Raw genomic sequence first — 20,475 nt, forward strand, 5'->3', positions numbered from 1 at the left:
TATTTCTTTGTGGGAAGCATAATGACACATGGGGTGTGGGGGGCAAGAGAGGGAGAAATTATTTAAAAAGGTCATAAAAACCCACACATAGCTGTGCACATTATGACTGAGTACTGCCTGTCTAAACACAACCACAATCACTTTCAGCCCGACTGAAGTTTATGTCCACACAGCTGAAGCATCATTTATGTCAAAATGGCCTTTCATTAATGGTCAATTATCTGTCAGCACTCCAAATTATCCAGAAAACAATTAAGATGCTTAACCTCCCTGTGTTGAACCTGTGTTCCGAATGAGTAAATGCAAGTACATCTTCATCAATATTCAGAGACACAGCCATTCAGCTCCAGGGGACGTGGGGGCATCAAGAATCCAAAAATCAGATAAATCAAAAGTCTTTTTAAGTCAAACAGAAATAACAGAAATTCCACAAGTTACCAGTGGAGATGAGAAATGTTTCACTTTTTGGGCGAACCTTCCGTTCAGTAGCTTCAGTAGTCAATTTGCACATTACTGGATTAATATGGGATTAAAAAGAGAAAACCAAGATATGTAATGTCCAAAAACTGAACACAGCACACTCTTGAGCGACCTGTGTGATAGGTAAAACATGTCGAAAATGATGCCAACGGCAATATTCCAAGTCTTCTTTGTCACTTCCTATTCTTCGTCCGTATGTGACTGCAAAATTGAGTAGATTTAAATAGTCTGCCCTTTACTGCATCAATGGTCTGATTGTTGTCGCTCACACAAACAAACAAACACGGAGGAAGCGCTTCTCATCACCCCGCTGCCGTCCCCGGGTGGGCCTTAGTGTCTTTGACATTTGAGCCACAGGGTGATGGCAAACTGCGCTACAGAGACACAGCAGTGAGCACACATCCAGATGGGATGAGCTCACCCCTCAACTCCTGCCAACAAATAATTCATACCACCAACATTTACTTTGTTCAAACACTGTCCGGTCTTTATCCACCGCCCTGTCTGTGAACCTCAAAGTACCTGTCTGAGGTGAACTAACTGTCGAAGTGAGGGATGTAGTAGAAGCTTTTAAAGTTTTGCCGCAGTGGAGTGAAAAGTTGACAAACACCCTGAGTGCCCGACAAACCCCTCACCGGGATGAAATAAAAGTCCATGAAAGACTTGATAATCTTTAAATAAATAAAAAGATGTAGCTTTAAATACACTTTAATATACAGTAAGTATGCAGTTTTCTGAGCTTTACAAAAGTCCACTTCTTAAAACAAGAAGAAAGACTAAATAATCCTTTGAAATTAAAGTTCAGCAGTCAACATGACCCAGAGATCCAACAGATAAGCTTAAAACTGCACTACGAAACATCGCACAGAAAAGAGAGGGGATACTGTCAAGACCTCAATCCCCTGAAATGATGCAACTCCACATCAATAAAACTGCTTGGACCTGAGCTTCTTCCTCATTGTGGCTGCACGGCTGGACGTGGGGACTTTTTACAGCAGGTTCAACCATTGATGGACAGAGTGAATACAGTTAATTAGAAAAGTTATTCCTCAATTTAAAAAAAACAAAGAAATAAATGAGTTCAGTTAAAGAAAGGCATCGTTTTTTATCCACTTCAGAGGTCTGGTTGAGGGTCGTAGGTCATCAGGTCCGTGTGCGAAGGCGCAGTGTTCAGCCTGCAGGGGGCAGCGCTGAGGGTGGTGGTCGTGAAACCAGCAAGGACGAGTTTTCAGGGCACCAGGGGCAACGGGCTTCCTCTTGGTATCCACTCTGGAGGACTTCCTGTCCCGCCAGTCTCTTATGTACACCCGCCCTCCCTCCACTGAAAGAGAACGAACGAACGACAGAAAGATATAACACCTCTTCAGAATAGAGTGCTCCCTCCGTATGTTATAAATAAATCTGTTCCTGCAGAGGAGCGAAGTGGAGGAGTTATTTCAGGGATGTCCCGAGGTAAACAATCTGTTTATTTTCTGCACACGGTAGACAATAACAGGTGACTGGCAGTTGGAGCACGCTAAGGCTTGAAACTCTCCCGGTTGAATCATCCATACAAAATATGAGTAACTGTGATAGAAAATATCTTACTTTTATGGGGGGGAAGGGGGCCTTTTATGCCTTTATTTGACTGGAGACAGTAGAGAGATGACAGGAAATGAGAGGAGACTGAGAGGAACGGCAGCAGCAAAGGTCCCTGGCCGGAACCGAACAAGGCCGCGGCCAACAGTCAGCTCCCAAAACCCCCGGGGCACAGGCCTCCAGGGCGCCCCATGTCTTAACTTAATATATATGAAAACTTAAAAGGAAAGTATAACTCCCATGATGCATTTCAGCAACAAATGGATGACAGTTTAGACAGTTCACTTTAGGCTTTGATAACTTTGCTCTCAATTAAATCAACAGAGCATTTTCAACGTGCTACAGCTCTGATTTGTGCCTGCTACTGGCTGCTTCTTCATGGCAACAACAGCCAAGGCTCACGGACCATTCGATACACCAAACTGACGGATTCTGACTTCTCGGAGACCAAGGTGAAATATTTTTACTGATGATCATATATTATTGTTGAATTAACCAAGAAACATCCTCGTGTCTATGCTGAAGAACACGGAGTACTTGATTAAAAGAAGTGGGAAAAAATAATTATCGAACCAGCAGGTTCTCCCATTTCACTCTATAGTGCTGCGTCAAATTGAAGCAATTAAAAGATGTTTTAACATTTCCATCAGAGAAATTTGTTTAAAACCAGCAGAAGTTAGCAAAAAAGGGAACTTCAGTCAGTAATTATAAGGATTATCTTCTGGATGACATTTAGCCATGTCAGTGCCTTTCCTAATATTTTGCCCATTCAGTGAAAAGTTACATTTAAACACATCTAAGAAAATGCTATGAAGATGTTTATAAGCGTGTAGTCCAACTACCTCTAAAGACTTGGTGGTTGTTCTTGAGCAACGTCTGAAGGCCTCCACATTCCTTCTTCAGGAGCTGCAGGGTTTCCTGCTCCAACAGCCCGGCGACCTCGCTCACGGAGAGGCTGCCTGAGGAGGAGGGAGAAAAGGAGGAAATATAAGAGAAATGATCAGAGCGACAAAGGAGCAGGAGGAGGTGCATGGATATTACATTTATCAGTATGTTAACACACTGCTTCAGGCTTGCACAGATAGCTTTACAGAGTCAGAAAGAAACATCAGCTGACTGGCTTGAGTCAGTGTCACCAGTTGTTACGAGAGAGACTGGCTGCAGTCTAACATCCTCTCAGTGAAAATGGGTGATCAAAGCCATTTAAAGAACATTTTACATGGGGGGGTAGTAGAGCACCCCAGTCCTGTCTTTTACCGTTAGTCAGGGCTGTGAGGTGTGCTCAATTAAAGCTGCTCCAAAAAAGCTGTCAGAACAACCAGCATGCATTTCACCGCTGCATCTCCCACCGGCCACGTGAGAGCAGCGTGAGTCATTGTCGTCACTCCCCCACTGGGACAGTAATTTTAGATACCAAACAGGAGGGGGGGACGAGGATATTGGAATACACAAACTCCTCTGCTATGAGTTTAGCGGATAGTAAGCGGGTAAATGACGTACCGCTTTGTGTTCACAACACCTGCCTTTGGGCTGCGTTACATGAGATTTTCGGTATTTCTGGCTTTGCCCTTTTTCTCCCAGAAGAGAATTCAATCAGGGCTGACCTTTGGTTTGTGCAAATGACAATCCCCCTCCTCTTCCTTCTCATATTGGAGAGAGACACACCAGAGGATTTCTAATGCCCCTTTTTGCCTTTTCATAACAATGTTTGACCTAAATCTGCCGACATCTTAACGCGATCTCCATCATACTTTTACTCCAAATCCCAGGGGGGCACTTCAGGCAATCCCGGTTGGCTTAGAGATGATTGAATATGAGAGAATTTCGCTGTGAAATATGTTGTCTTTGCCTCATATACAAGTACAGCTGGTCAAAGTTGATAGATGTAAACCTACAACTGAATTTAGAGCTATGATGGTTAGCAGTTTTCTAAAACTTATTTTTCCGCCACTGAAAGTCGTGACAAAACATATTGTCCAGCCAAATACGTCCTATATATAGCTGGTCAAATCGCTGAGCTAATAACTAAAATATGCAACACACTCCCACATTCACAGACACTCGCAGGGCCAAACACAGTCCTGTGCTGCAGAATATGAAACTGTGCAGACTGCAGTCCTACAGCCCAGACGCCAGGGAGCTCCAGGCCATAATATAATATCAATACAGCGTTTAGAGCTGCCCTTTACTGCCTACAGTGTTAATGAGGATTAATGGGAGACGGTCAGTATTGACGATGTAGACTCAGTTTGGACTAAGATCAAATAGGCAATTATTAATGGCTTGGCTTGGCGTACAGTTGGACTTTTTTAAGGTTGAAAGACCCCCTGTGCAGAATGTATAAGATGTAAGCGATTGACTTGTGGTGTGGTGGGATTTTTTTTGCTGCTCAGCCCAATTCAGAATCAATCCAAGTGGAGAAAATGAGTTCTAAAACTGCTGAGAGGTGAATAAGACATTTGAAAGGATCACGTTCAGCTACCAGGAGCACAGCTGTAACACAGAAATGTTTTTATCTTATTGCATAATAAGACCTTAAAATCATCAAAGATAGTTTACTATATTTAACTAACCTGCATTTCCGAACTATCCAAAGGGGTCACAAGCCAAAAACATTGGGACAATCCCACTCATTATAATAATAATAATAATCCATCCATTATCTATAAACTCTTATCTGTGCAGGGTTGCGGAAGGGCGTGAGGGAAACCCATCTGCCACTAGGCAAGTGCCAGAGTACACCATGAACATCACAGGGCTGACACACAGAGAATTATTCACAGCCATTCACATAATAATAATCGAAAGAAGTGGCTAAATCTACTACCTCTAACTAAATGACTCTATAATGAGAAAACAGGAACAAAACAAACTTTTTTAAAAATTATTAAATTGGTTTGGTCTATAAAATGTCAGGAAATAGTTAAAAAAATAAATAAAGCCAACTGCCGATTCCCAAATCGGCAGCTGGCTTTATTTGGCTGTTGTAAAACAGCCAAAGCTGGCTGTTAAAAGCTGGCTGTTGTAAAACACCTGTTGCTGATTAACTGTCTGTTGACCATCTAATCGATAAATGGGCTAATCGGTGCAGCCCTAATTTTATGAACAAGGTGTAATCTTATCCTAAGTGCGGGTGTGGAGGATGAGGATGATTTAAGGTTAACTACATAACTACATGAGCCCAGTCAGCAGTACAGCAAGCATGAATTAGTAACTTGACTCAAAGCTACAGTAGCCAGCCAGTGCTTCTGTCTCCACCACCAAATATCTGTTTGAAAATCTACATAAGGTGCCCATAAAGGTGGCAGGCTGTTTTTTTTAAAATACACTGAAGAGATCAGTTTGTCCTTGGTAGTTTGTTAGCTAAACGTGTTTTATTGAGATATGTAGTTGCTATTTTTATCTTAAAATAACAGCTTCAAAATCATTTTGATGGTACACTGACTTCCAATAGGGTGAATGGCACCTGCTATTACGCTGTCACATTGGAATCCCGGACAGGAAATCTATCACAAGAACGACGAAATGTTTTACAGCACCACATCACACCAACAAACTGTTCAGCAAGCAAAAAACTAGAGTGACTGAGCTAAAGAGAGCGAACAAGAGTGAATGTCGGACTAGCTTTTACTCGTTGGCGTTAGCTAAAAAAGCTAAAAGGATGCAGGACAGATGCCGAGCTGGCCTTCTTGCTGTTGGACAAGTCAGAAATAACTTATTAACTGGCTTGCTATGTCTAGTGTTGAAAATCAGCCAGACGTTTTACAGACAGAGGTTTAGCGGCTAGTTATAAATCTCGAGTGGATGTTAGCAAAATTAGCAGATAACACACTCAGACTTTTGTAAGGTTATTGTAAGTGCTTTTGCTTCGTTTGCTGTCAAGACTTGCCATCCAAGTTTCAAGCAACATTATGCTGCTGCTGGTGGAGAGCTGGAGCCGAGTGAGCAGCAACAAAACCGGGCTCAGCATCCTCTATGGACGTAGCGTTAGCTAATCGCAGAGACCAAAGAGGATGTTAACGGAGAAGCTCTATAGAGAAAAAGAGAGTGACCGAGTAAGAGGCTGTAAGACAGGTGCCGAGCTGCCGTTCTTTCTTATATTGCTTGTCTTGTGTTGTTGCACTTGCTTGATGTTTGGCCATTGTTGACTAGCTAGTTTTGATCATAAGTAACGTACTCATAACAAATACACATGTACTGCTGTCCTTATTTACGACAACGGTGAGTTACACTGAAATTGTAGGGGCACCATATCGTACAAAAAAACAAATCTTACATAATGTTGCTTTAAATGTCTATATATATATATATATATATCTATATATAGATATATCTATATATAGATATATATATATATAAAATATAAATGATCCTCTTACTCTTTGAAGATGCATTAAAAATGGAACTAAACTGGATCTCTTCAATATAGGCTGGCTCACCCTGAATTTACCCTTTGTTCTTACACAGCAGATAACTGGTAGGAATACCTCAATACAAATGCATACTCATGCATAAATCATAGACAGTGGTGCATTATTCATCCAGTCATCTCTATACAGAGTCACAGACTCCCTTTATTCGCTCTCCCTTATATTTTCCACCTCTAATATCAGCACTGACATCCTGACGGAGAGTTTTCTGTTATAATCACAGTATTCCTCGTGTCCTTATCGCATTCACATTGTGTGTCTATGTGGCAGCGGGGGTGCTGAGGCTTGACAAAGGTGATGCGTGGGCGGTGTGTGTGCGTGTGTGTGTGAGAGAAATTGTGTGTATATGTGTGTGATGCGTGTGTGGCACTCTATCATGCGGTGCAGGAAGTGGCTGGCGTAGGGAAGAGATACAGAGTTCAAAATGGCATTGCTCTGTGTCACGAAGGCCCAGTCAACTAATGACGAGAGAGGAGGAGGGTTAGATAGGATGATTGGGGGAGGGGGGGGGGGTTAGATGAGAGGTTCAGGCTGCAGAAGCTGCCGTGACACGTAGCACCTAGAAATATATTTTACAACAACCTCTTGACAAGAAATGTGAAGTGATTCATTCGTGTTGTTTTGGAGGTATGCAGGTTACAAATATAGCTGCCCTACAAAAGCAAACACAGTGACTAACTCCATTTACACTAAATGTGTCAAGAAATAGTTTTGAATATGCTAATTAGTTTTCTGGAGGAGAGATAGATCAGATATCAGCTAGTTAGCTTAGCACAAAAACTAGAAACAGGGAAACTGCCTGACTGTCCAAAGGTAACAAATCCACTTGCCAGCACGTCTAAAGCTCACATTTTATATCTCGTGCTTAAATTTCACAAAAACAGAAGTTTAAAATACAACTGTCGGCCAGGCTAGCCGTTTCCCCTTTTCCGGTCTTTATGCTAAGCTAAGCTAAGCTGTTTTAGCTGTAGCCTTATAATTAACATACGAGTTTGATCATCTTAGTCATCTCCCCACCAGAAAGCAAGAAGCCTTTTCCCCATAATGTCAAACTACTCCTTTAAGACCCGAATCTCACTTTTTGACAAATGTGTTCTCCGAAAAATCAAGCCAAACCACAGTAACTGTACTTTACCTTGGCTGAATGCAGTCACGATCCTGCTAAAGCTAACGTCACTAGCCTAGCAGATCAGCTTTTGACTCTAGTGAAATTCATGCCATTTCAGCTTTAAATCACATATAACGTGTTAAATTGTAAATATATTTTTATATTTATTTCAATATTAATGGTAGGAGGACAAACACCTAAGAAAACAATTAAAAATTAATGAAATAATCAAAATAAGTTTTTCTTAAGCAAACAAAGCTATATGAACACATTCAGTCAGCAGATCCTACATTTTCCCCTCGCAGACTGTAGTATCTGCATTTATAAATATTATGTTGGTTCTATAACTATTCTTTTTTTTTTTTAGGGGTAAAAAATACCCCAAAAAAGGCATAAAATGAAGGCACAACCTTTGTAACTGTTACACATTTTGCAAGCCAGCCTAAATACTTCCTTTGTTCTCAACTTCACTCCTTCCGTAGAAACTAATCTCATCATTTGCAGTATTGCTAACGGATATTACAAAGTAATTAATTCAGAAACTCCCAAAGTACACAATAATAAGACACAATCAGTGAGCTTCACAGATACTCTGGATTTAACCTGAACCTGTTCATCACTTTGGTGGCAGCTGGTGTCCAGGGAGACTTGTGTGATTTGTTTGTTTATCTCACGTGTTTCGTGGCTGTTGCCGTTTACCTCCTTGGTTCCAGCCACAGGACGACCCCCCGCCGTCATCCTCAGTCATTCCTAGAAGAAAATTAGCCACCCGCAGGACAATACCGTCAACAAAGTCCCGCGGGAGAGCAGCACAGTTTCGAACCGTTTCAACCCTGTCTCTGGGCTGGAACCCGGCTCCCCAGCTGCTCCCGAGGGTCCTGTCAATTCCTTTGTTCCCAGGGCAACAGTCTACGTCATTTCTGACATCTGATTCTTGAACTGTGACCCCAGAGACGGTCTGGCGGCCCTGGATGTAATGAGCTCTTTGCTGCTCAGCCTCGGCCTCATCAGATAGCTGGTAGTTTCTTGACTTCCCCACCAGACACACCTGCAGAAAGAGGAGCTGAATGTCAAGGCGACTCCCAGGGGTGCTGAGGCTCAAAACTGTAAAACCAGAAACTCGCAAGTAGAAATGACAATACAAATCCTCATCATCCTGTACCGAACTATTGGTAAGCTTTTGCTTTTATGAACAAACTGATTATGACTGATTCCAGTACATAAAAAGTAAAAATACGAACAGTAAATAAGGCTTTATTTATTTCTGTCCATCTGTACAAAACAAGGCTCAGAGAAAGCAGGGATCCCAAGCTGTACCTGTTTGAAGAACATGAATACATTTCATGATAATGTTGCAGAGAGATCTAATGACCCCCATGCAAGACGGTCTTCTTGATTAGAAAGTCACAGTGAAGAAAGATTGGGAAACTCAAGAGACGAAGTAAGAGGTGACGTGCGACAAATGTCAGGAGCTCATCTGCGACTTCATCTGTATGAGATACGTGCGCATTAGCTAATCAAAAAGACAGCGTGCTGCTGAACTTTTTACCACCCTCTGATTCTATCTGCGTAGTCTTTTTACACACTGACAGTACTGTGAAAAGTTACGTATGAACGTGCAGAACATATATCAACTGATTAGACCTATCTTTTTTATCACTGTGCTCATTGCTAAGAGGTTGCCTGTCCAGGTACAATGCATGATACAGTTTCCAACTGAAACCTTAATTATGTGGTGTTTTCTATGTTTCTACTGACAATGTAATAAATCCTAGTAAAACTATCAAAAAGTCCATTTGTTTTATTATTTAGGCAGCCAATGCTACTGGTAAAGTGTTAAACGAGCACTCTACTAATTTTATACATGAAGTTTTATTTGTCTTGTACTACTTATCCTGGGAACAGTTGTATAGTGTCTTCCGTGGTTTTGGAGGGAGCTTGAGAAAAGAACCCTTAAACTGTGTCAACTTAGTTTCAGCTTGAGGCCAAGACCAAGTCGGTGTTACAAACTGGGGGTGTGGAGTGTAAAAGATACACTCACTGGCCACTTTATTAGGTACACCTTGCTAGTACACCTTTGTCCTCAGAACTGCCTTAATTCTTTGTGGCTTTCAACAAGATGTTGGAGACATTTCTCAGAGACTTTGGTTTAGTTGAGATGATTGCTGCAGATTTGTCGGCTGCACATCCATGATGCGAATCTCCCGTTTCACCACATCCCAAAGGTGCTCTGTTGGATTGAGATCTGGTGACTGTGGAGGCCATTGGAGTACTGGCCTACAGCAGCAGAAGATCTGCTTCAAGGTTCAACGTGTTGTGAGTTCAGAGATGGTATTCTTTCATATCTTGGTTGTAACGAGTGGTTGTTTGAGTTACTGTTACTGACTTTTTGTCATAGAAGTAGAATCCAGGATCTTTTGCAGATAGTCAGGATATGTTGGGCTCCAACAAGCCCCTCAACTTTATGGAAGTGCAATACTAAATTGATAGGGTAACCTTTTAAAAGGATCTCTGTCTTTATTTCTTTCTGGTTATTTGATAGTTGTCAGTGGAGACGGACAGGAAATATGGGGAGAGTGTGAGATGACGTGCAACAAGGTCACCATCCATAATCAACCAGGGCAGCTGCAATTACATTTTACTGATCTTAGACACACGGACGGTCAGGTTAAACGGAGTTAAAGTTATAAATTAGTTATAAGTATTTAGGAAAACCTTAAACAGAGCTTGGTAAGTTGTTATAGAGCATAGATTTAAAGGAATTAAAAAGATGTCAGCCACACAATATTACAAATGTTTTCAGATAAGACAAGTCTACTAAAATCTACATAGTCAAACACACATACGCTGTAGAGTACAGTTCTGACTCTGGATTGCGTCAGCCTACCCGTTTGGTGGATGGTATTCTCAGGCAGTCCTCTTCTGTGTTGAAGCCACTGATTTGACTGACCTCAGTGATGAAGTCGATGTATTCCTTATACTGAGACTTCTTACACTGCCGCCGCTGGTATTTTCCATAGAAGTCAAAGAAACAACAGGGGAGGACAAAGTACCGGCAGGAGTAAGAAGACCTGCAGTAAGAGCAAAAGACAAGTTCCTACCCAGTGTGCCAAAGAAAAGGATGATTATAAATCTTCTCTGGTAAATGTAGAGTTTTTGTAGAGTGTGAAACTGTTCAACAGACAGGAAACAACCATCCATGACTTGAGATTATCATCTGTCACATTAGAGAAAAGACAATTTTGCAGACTGAGGCTCAACATCGCCATCAGGTGGACACAGATAAAGGATCAAACATGCACATATTCACACATCCTCCCTCTGCCCATAATGTTATTCCCAATTGGAGAGATCAGCTGGCACTTGAGCTGCTGAGTGAGATTGTGTCTGCTGATGACTCGCCTGGCTGCTATAACGGGGATCCACGGTGTGAGCTCGTCTGAGTGGTTCCCAATCAGCCAGTCCGTACCCGGGAATAAGAAGCTCTCACTGGGGGTAATTGCGTTTTCCTGAAATAGCAAAGACCCACAAATCACAAGAGGCCCTCAGAGGAGAGAAGATGCACGCCGGCGTGATTTGACACTAAATCACTTTATGGAAATTGTCTAAAAGGGAAACTTTCTTTTATTAACTTTTATTATATCATAGAACACCTGTCAATATGTGTGAACACTCTTTGTTCAGACTGCAGGCAAATCAGAGCTTTAAGACAGACTATCACTCACTGTTGTTTGCAAGTGATCAGATTGGATTTCTGTGTCCAGACATCACCAACCTGCTGAGACACATCTGTAGAAATGTGATTGGAATCTCCTTTCAAACCACCTCTAAATGTGGCTTGGAGCCGATTAGCAAACATTTTGATTTGGTTTTTCCATGAGTTCCATGTGTAAACTTGCTAAAATCACTCTGGGTATGCCAAAAAAAAGGATTTGGGCTGGCAGTCTGAACAAGGCCATTGGGCTGGTCGGTTGTGTGGAACTACTTTCTCAGTTGATACACTCAGAAACAATGAAATATAGGTGCAAATATATAGGTGCAAAATAACACAAATCCAGCTGAAAATGTATATATCTGCTCATTTCAACAGGCAGGCCCATCACCACCACCACAACAACTGATGTAGGTTAAGGGCACCGAGGCCTGTGAGGTTCAGAAGAGCTTCTAAATGAAGATCCAGGACTGAGTACAGCACCCCTCGGGGCTCCAGAAAGATTGGTCTGCCCCGTCTGCTCTGCAAAAATCAGTCAATAATAGATGACCTGCAATGGAAGCAGTCAGCAGCTTATTGTCAAATGAATGACTGAAGCTAGGAGGCAGACAGAAAAGTGCTGTGTTTATTTGGGGGGCAGGTTTCCCTGCAAATGTGTGTCTGAAGTCAGCGTTAGTCCCTGGGCAGTAGAAGTGTTTGTAGACATCATTACAAGAAGAGTCTAACACTGCCTGTTCCGTGGAAAAACATCACTGTTCATTAAAAGTTACAACTGAAAATAAATGTGTAAATATATCATCATTTTTGTATTATTGGATGTCTATTCTATTTGCAGCTCAAACTGAACTCTCAGTGTTTGAAACATGAAAAGAACGAGTTTCAAAGTTAAATCTCAACCCTTGAAATATCTGTTGACAAAACTATTTCCCCCCCAGCTCCATTAGCAGCTGTTCTTGAGCTTTCCATCATATCACGTGATCTTCATCAGCAGACGGCGTTTGCAGCGTACTGTCTCCAAGTTCAAGACTGAACTTTGAAACTCAAAGCCAACATGGACGAGAGAAATTTGAACATTTCCATGACTAAAGGGCAAACTCCATTGGCAGATGAAGATCATGTGATAAAATCGAAATCTCCACAACAACAATTAAGTGGACCTTGAGGTAAGTTTTGTGAGCAACCTGATTCACATTTTGTGCTTTAATAGAAAAGATTTTCTCGTTCTATCAATCTAAACTGTGTATCTAACTCCTACTAACAGGAGAATAAATCGTTCAACCTGTTCTCTCCATTGAGCACAAAACAGCAGCAGTAGCAGCAGCAGCAGCAGAGAGTGAGGGGGCGACGCCAGCTGAAAAGACACCTACAGCATGTGATATGGACTCCACTTTTCATGTGAAAAGATAATAGCAGTCATTACAAAACCCACATATGATTACAATGAATCTGCCTTCTTCGTGCTCAGCACGCTCACCTCTAGCAGAGTCTGGGGGCCGTACATCTCCCAGATCTTCCTCTTCCGAACATCGATGCCTTTTCCAGGATGCTGCAACACAATACGGCGTGACGGTCAGTGGCTAATCGCTCTCAGGGACATTCACATTCTGACTATCGACCGCTGTGCGTAATTTCAATTACACCTGTCCTAGTTTGTGACTGAACATTAAGGTGGCATGGTAGATTATGGAGCTAGAGTCCCCCTCGACTCCCCGCACCATGTCATTGATTAAGACGCCAGTGAAGATTTGGCTAACTGAAAGACCTCTGCTTTGAGGGGCCAGTGCTAATCTTTAAAGATGGTCACATCAACCAACAGTAAATTCAACAGCAATTCATTATACATCTGTCATTTCTTCCTGATTCAAAAATCAGGTAAATGCATATTAGAAGGGTGCAATGAGTTTTAGGCAGTTAAGCTAGTAGCATGGCTCATGCGATTAACTGATTAGCTGGTCGATAGAAAATTCACCGGCAACTATTTTGATAATCGATTCATTGTTTTTTTTTTCTTCCAAGTAAAAGAAGCCAAATATATGCTGAAATGAAACTCTGAGGGTTTTGCAGCTCATTCTTATCAGATATGAAGAACTTAAATATTTTCGGTTAGTCTGCCAAAACAATTTTGATAAACTAAACAATTTAACGATTAACCAGGAAGCTAATCGGCTGATTAATCAGTAATGAAAATACTAGTTAGTTGCAGCCCTAGTCTAGACTGAAACATTTCAACATCTATTGGACGGACTGCCATGAACATTCATGTTCACCTCAGGATCAATTGTAATCACTTTGTGGGTCCCTTAACTTTTCCGCTAGTGCCATCATGAGGTGCAAGCAGAAGTTTCATACTCTCATTTATTACCTACAAAGCGAATGACATTCCCATCAGACTCAGTTGGTTTACTGCTCGTTAACACGTTAGCTTTGTCATTCTAAGCACATGAACTTGTCTCAGTCTAGTTAAAATAAATGTCTTATAATGATTTCAAGTCATTTCCACAGGGAACTGCCATGACTAGCAAACTATATATTTATATATCTATTGTTATAAGTTATTAAGTGATTCTTTTGTCAAACTGTTCAAATATGAATTATTAAAGTCTGTGTTAAGGTATTATTAGGCATGATACAATCTGTTTGGTATTGTAGGTGCTCTATTTGTTTTAATCTAAAAAACTGCATCCCCGCACATTAAAAGATTGTTTGGTCGTTCATAGCACTGACGTAAAGGCACTGCTTCTGAGTGCCCTTCATTCAGTTTTAGATTCTCACCAAATTCAGCCTGTTGCAGGTTGAAATGTTGCACTCAGTTCAGTACAAAACTGGGCCTCTATATAACCACCACTGTTTCTAAGGTTATCAGGTCACAAACCACCTGTCTACATCAGATTTTGTCACCAGTGAGAGGAGCTCCAATGCAAAAACAAAACAAGAGATTGAGCTTCAAGACAGTGTTAAACCTAATTTACCCCTTCATTGGCCAGAATGTGAACCAGGAGGCCGTTTCCACAGCCCAGGTCCACAAAGGACTGTCTGGCGGTGAGACCTTTCTCTGCTCGCTCCTCAGCCCACAGCACCTGCAGTACAGCAACAGAGACTCGCTACTAGTGTGCGTTTGTAAGAGCTTTCAATCAGCTGCAGTGTGACACCTGCACGCCTGCATGTGACTTTAAATTGATTTACTCGGTCAAAGCCATTTTTCACACTCACACGCACTTTGGTTGTGTGACCCGACAACACGACGACAACAGATGAAAAGGAGTTTCAACTGGACACACGTGTACGGGAGTCAGACATGTTTGAGTTTGAGTTAAAATACAAGTGCAAAGAAAGACACTTGATGCATGAGGACTATTCTTCAGTTCACATATCAATCTTCAGGACCAAATTCAAGTCATCACCGATCAACCAACCATGGATTTTGGCATTTAAACAAAAATAAAAACCAGGTTTGAACCCACAAGGAGATACGTAGCAATGGCAACATCCTCATAGACAAACTTCTCAGGATCTGTAACCTCAGGCCAAACCTGGAGAGCATATGGAAAGAAAGTATCAGCACTCGGCAATAAAGATCAATCAGCATTAAACCAAAGGTTTGAATACAAAATAACAGCCTTACACTGAGCTGACTCTACCTTCACCATGGCCTTGTACTTCTCCTTCAGCTGCTGGTACATGAGGCTGTACTTCTCCACCGGCAGCAGAGACAAGGTGCTCCTGAACTCGCTGCTCTTGCACTCGGCAGCCCAGCGCACCAGCTTGGGTAGCAGATCAGTGGAGAGCCAGGGCAGCTTTGGGTACGCCACGCCATCAGAGAACCACGCATCTGGAGTCAGCGCACGCAGCTCCAAGGCCCTGCAGATAAAAGGCAGAGCCATCTGGATTGTTTTATTTTTACTTTTTAATGCCAACTCATTTTCCATGTCACAACATAGCAACCGGGCAAAGCGGGCAACTGAGCTCTAAGAGCCCAGAAAGCTCCCGGCGTACTGTGGGTCAACTGGTCTGTGCTAGTTTAGATGACAATTTGTTGGGAAGTATGTGCTACTAAAGCAAAGATAAGAGCCCCTAATCTTAAAGGGCCTGCTCCTTAGGATTCCCTGTGTCAAAATCAAGTAGGAATTTGTGATTTAATGTTGCATATTCCAAAATGAATCTGCTTAATCGCAACAAATATGGACACCGCAGTGTTCTAGCACAGAGTGGGAGTTAACAGAGCTAATTTTTGCTCCCCTAGCAGGTAAATCAGGACATGATGATAAACACACAGACTGCTGAACAATCCGTTTCTTTTCCCCTTCTCACTACATCAATTTCTGTTTATCTACCAAACAGATTTCTTACAGGCTTACATGTTTAATGTTTTTCTCAGCTCTCTGTTCTGCCCACACTGTCCTGTTTTAATCCATCAGATTTAGAAAGCAGGATGCGATTTTAAATCTGCAAAATTTTCCACAAACCCCTGAGCATCAAGGACTAAAAGAAATGTTCCGGCAGAGGAAGAAAGACAAGAGTCATCACTGTTACTTAAATCAACCTCCGCCTTCTCATCTTCCTATCTTCATCTTGTAATACATGATAATACAGATCATGTTCTCCACACTTAAGAATATCTGTTCCAATTATAATATAATTAGTACTCTGGTATATAAATATACAGTGCTCTTGTTCTCCAACAACCACACTTTAAAATGCTGATATCTCAACATAAATCCATACTATATATCACTACTACTACTACTAGTGATACAAACAACACAGCACCTCCATCCCATGTTAGGGCTGTGCACAAGATTGTATGCGGTTCAAACATTCCTAAATACTAAATATTTCACTGTGATAGAAGAACGCATTTTCTTCTGTATGTGTCCATGTTAAATCGTCATGAATCTCTGTCCCATTTCGGTTTTCACCATTAGTAATATTTTATTTTACCGGAGGAGCATTTAGTAGACTTTCCACGTTGTTCAAAATGATTAAATGTACTATGAGGAGAAACAAAGTGTATAAGAACTCTTGTATACAGAAGCACATGGTGATACACTGATACAATATTTACAGTTTGTTATGAGACTAGATATCATCTTGAATTTTGGTTATTGTATCATCATTGTATTGCTGACTTTTTGCCCCTTGGGCTTTAAGGCGGCTTTGCAATTAGTCCTTTTTCTAACTAATCAGCTTGTGCTGTGTAATCAGCTAACCAGAACGCTGATTGGATTTATTCAATATTTCTTTAAAATGTTGTTGGATATCATCTTGACTTTGGTGGACTGTGAAAAACACAGAGGAAAACGATGGAAATGGAAATAAAACTCGTTCTATCCCTGAAAAAAAAAAGTGTTGTCTTTTATGTTACTAATAAACCAAACAGACAAAGTACACAGAAAAAGAAATTGAGAGGTATACTGTAAGTATTTCTGTGCCCTTGCATGCATTCATCAGTTAATATTAGGACCAAAACTATTAGCTGGAAAGATTGTGCACAGATTGTGTCAGTCACTCACCATCCCTCACGGTCCTGATGGAGCAGCTGAAACTGATAAATGTTGCCTCTCTTTAGAGACACCTGCCCTTCTGAATCCTCTTCAAATGGAAGAAACGTGACTTGTTGTCTGCCAAAGTCTTGAACACACAAAGAAAACGTTTAAAAAACCTATTACAGAGAAGAGAGTTTGGCAGAGCCTTTCATTCAAGTCAACTCTTACCTTTGAGTATAACCTCTTTATGCCGGGTTGTCCCGTAAGAGTTTACTTTCGGGATAATTGTTCTGACACTGGAAGACCAGGGTTTTTCCTTGTCGTGGGTCTGTGCCGGTGAAGGGCCGCTGGTCAGGAAGGACAACACATCCTGAGAGAGTTCAGGATCATCCAGCAGGAAAGGCAGAGCCTCTCTACCCACATCTTCACTCTCCGTCTCTCTACTTCCGCAAAGACGCTTGTTTACAACGTGAGGTTTCTTTATCCACACGTCTACGGCTGACCAAAAGCCCTCGGGAAGAGTCTTACATTCCCCTGGAAACTTTATATCGAGGAGTTTTGGCATAATTGAGTTTCAGACGCGACAACGAGCCATGTGTTTACAAACGGAGAAACGACTTCCTGCGACTTTTTATTTTTTAAGTTGCTTTAGGATAAAATTTGCATGTAAAATTAGTTCGCATAATTTACCAAATCACATCATAGCATCAAAAAATAAATGTTGAGCGTTATTATCAATATTACCATAAGAAGTCATATGTTGTCGCTTTATGATGACGTTTCCACAGTGGACACGTTCACGTTATTACGGTGATACAGCAGAGGGCAGTGTTTCTCTTTGTGTTTCTCTTTGTGTTTCTCTTTGTGTTTCTCTTTGTCTGGACATGATCACCAACCAATATGTGATAACATCGATCCTTTATTAGAGAAGGATACATTTTATAATAGTACTCTTTTTTCCTAACCAATAAACAAATTACTAACAACATTACAAGGATATATACTATTGTGATCAGGATGATTATTACTTTTTCAGGCTGCACCATCACTGATGTCTACAGTTGTCACTATGTGGAGTCCAAATTAATAATAATAACATTAATAATATCAACTATCAGTAATTAAGTGACATGTAAACTCAGATTGAAAAACATCATAAACGCAATAGTCACATTATTTTCACATTATGTGTGATTATAGCTCATAAAAATACAAATTTATATAAAAGTGTGTATTTAATGTGTATCTGCTATGTCACATTGACATTTGACATTGGTCTAGGTGTGATGTATGTGCTCTGTATAACTTTTTTTTTTATTTCAATATGTTTTTTACTACTTATCTGTATCATGTTTTTACTTACCTTTCCTAAATTTCCCCTAATGGGATCAATAAAGTTTTATCTTGGCTTGTCTTATCTTATTCTCATCACTTTGCCTGCTCATGACATACATTTTGAGAATTACAGCATTAGCTCAGCTTAAATAATGTTTACAGAGGGTCAAATATTCTTAAAATCTTTGTTTGTTTGTTTTTAATGGCTAAAAATGTGGCTTTCAACAGTGTTTGACTGCACAACATGTGCATTTAATGACTAACCCCTAGCTAGCTCAATGAAGTTTAAGGGGTTACCTCCTTTCCTATAAATCCACAACAGTCTCAGTATAAGCTTTTATGTTAAAATTAAAGGTTAGGTTAAGTATATGACAACTGACACTTGACCTTTTTGGCAAATAATGCAAACAGATGGATCAACTTGCCTAAGAAATGTTCACCCTTTGTTCCTCTGTCATATGTCATGTATCAAATTTCTTGTCCACAATTTGAATTTCTGACTGTTTTGTCAGTAACGTCCCATTCCTTTGACATTGTTGGTTCTTACCTCTCTCATACATATATGAACAAGACAACTGTAATATCATATTTCTCATTCTCAGTATTGCCTCTGCTCAAAACAATACTGCATTTTCCCAGCAGTGATGTTTCCTCATCAGCCAGGCATGTCTCTCAGTGACAAGAAACATGACAGAGAGGGCTTCCCACACAGAAAATGACACTATACTTCAGCATCACACAGCAAAAGGAGAGTAAGCATTTATCCCACACACTCCTTGTTAGCCCTGAAGACTCAATTGCTCAGAAAATCCTGGAAATGACAGCTTGCTGTCTAAATACCTGTCAGGTGGGTTAAGGATGAGTTGCTTAAGTTGTGAATTTTTCAGAGGCTTTAATTTGTCACCCTGTAGTCATTTGTGTTTGTCATTTTTGTATTGTTAAGCTCATGGGTGTAGTATTAAGTAAGTAAGTAAAAAAAAACTTGACAAAACAGTATAGTCTATAGGAGTGAAAAGTGATAGTCATAAACTACTGATTAAAAACCTAAATTTATTCCTTCAATAGGTCGTTCAATCTGTCTCTTAATCTTGTTGGAAGTGCATGAAAGTGGTGTAAAGAGATCTTTACAGTAGCTCCGGTTTGCAATGTCACTTGAATGGTTGATCCACTGAAATCTATTGTGTGTGTGTTATGTAATTCAGGAAGGCAGGCAGGAGGAGCGACTATGGGAGATACTGTACCAGGAAGTGCAAAGTACAAGCAGGTCCTCCAGAGTTCTGCCTGGTTTGCATTCAAATTAACAGACACATGGCAGGCTAAAAAATCCTGTCGAACGTGTTCGGCAACATCAGGTATGAAAGAGAGACAGACTGGGACAGAAAACCACACAAGTTTCTTCATCTGACTCTTACGTCATGGCAAGTTTCGTTAAGCTTTAACATGACCAATGGAGAGACTTAATAGTGTTGTGTATGGTTATAATTACACTTCAGCCATGACTAATAGGAAGTTTTAGGCTAGGCTACGTCATATGTGGCAGTTAAAAAGGTGTTGTTGTTGTTCTCTGATCAATTAAGACAAACACACTGCATCATAACAAATTAGGCTGGATAGTCACAGGATAACCAACTTGTTTTTATTGCTTTAAAATTTCCATTTTATTACACTCAGTTTCCAGTTTATTATGTATACCTAGCTAAAACTAATGCCATCTAAAATAACAACCCTGCAATAAATCCTACCTTCGTAAAGGTTAATGATCACTTTTTATTGAAACTGTTTTATACAGAGTTGATTCAACTTTATACTCGTTTAGAGGCAGTTTACATTTGTATTGCTGTTGACTGAGGTGTTTCTAGTCTTCCCACATTAATATGAATATAGTAAGAAAAAAAACCATAGAGCCTCCAAAATCATCATGAAGTTGAATTAACCTGATAACTGTTTCAAAGATTAAACATAACGTTTATGAAGGGATGACCTATTTATTTAGTAAAATTAAAACTAAAGCAGGCGTTGGGTGTACCCAATCAACTAGCATTTAGTTTTAGCTTGGTAAGTTGGGAAGATAACACTGGTATAACTAAAGTTAGGTGTAATTGAAAAAAAATAAGTTTTAGCTAGTCACAGCAAGTTGAAACTATTCTAGCTAGGTGTAACTAAAAAATAGATTTTGCCAGGTAAATTAGCTGCAACTATTAGCTATAACTTGAGTCCACTTGATTGTATGACTATGTTGAAAATATGAATCCACTTTCCAGATAAACCACATTGCCACGTGGTTATTGGTAATTAGTGACCTGCATTGATTGCTTGTGGCAATTATCAGGCTAGATATGTGCAGGTAAT

General features: G+C 40.5%; 1 protein-coding gene across 1 annotated transcript; it reads right to left on the reverse strand.

Moving 5' to 3' along the window:
• Window positions 1–1,172: 1,172 nt before the first annotated feature.
• On the reverse strand, window positions 1,173–17,572 carry trmt44 (tRNA methyltransferase 44 homolog). The gene is made up of 11 exons (XM_046065809.1): window positions 17,020–17,572; window positions 16,819–16,936; window positions 14,947–15,166; window positions 14,770–14,838; window positions 14,278–14,385; window positions 12,783–12,854; window positions 10,999–11,105; window positions 10,484–10,667; window positions 8,296–8,644; window positions 2,901–3,017; window positions 1,173–1,801 (listed from the first exon to the last, which is right to left on the reverse strand). The coding sequence occupies exons 1-11, from the start codon at window positions 17,354–17,356 to the stop codon at window positions 1,566–1,568; spliced, it is 1,917 nt and encodes a 638-aa protein (XP_045921765.1). The 5' UTR covers window positions 17,357–17,572; the 3' UTR covers window positions 1,173–1,565.
• Window positions 17,573–20,475: the final 2,903 nt, after the last annotated feature.

This window comes from Micropterus dolomieu, linkage group LG12, assembly GCF_021292245.1.
Source record: "Micropterus dolomieu isolate WLL.071019.BEF.003 ecotype Adirondacks linkage group LG12, ASM2129224v1, whole genome shotgun sequence".
NCBI lineage: Eukaryota > Metazoa > Chordata > Actinopteri > Centrarchiformes > Centrarchidae > Micropterus > Micropterus dolomieu.

Bases quoted from the DNA above. Each gene is read 5' to 3' on its own strand.
- trmt44 (XM_046065809.1), bottom strand. From the start codon at position 17,356: ATGCCAAAACTCCTCGATATAAAGTTTCCAGGGGAATGTAAGACTCTT. The intron at 12,855-14,277 runs GTAAATTAGGTT...ATTGTGTTGCAG, and splicing joins ACATTCTGGCCAATGAAGGG to CATCCTGGAAAAGGCATCGA. The intron at 3,018-8,295 runs GTAAACGGCAAC...CCTCCTCCTCAG, and splicing joins CTGTGGCTGGAACCAAGGAG to GCAGCCTCTCCGTGAGCGAG.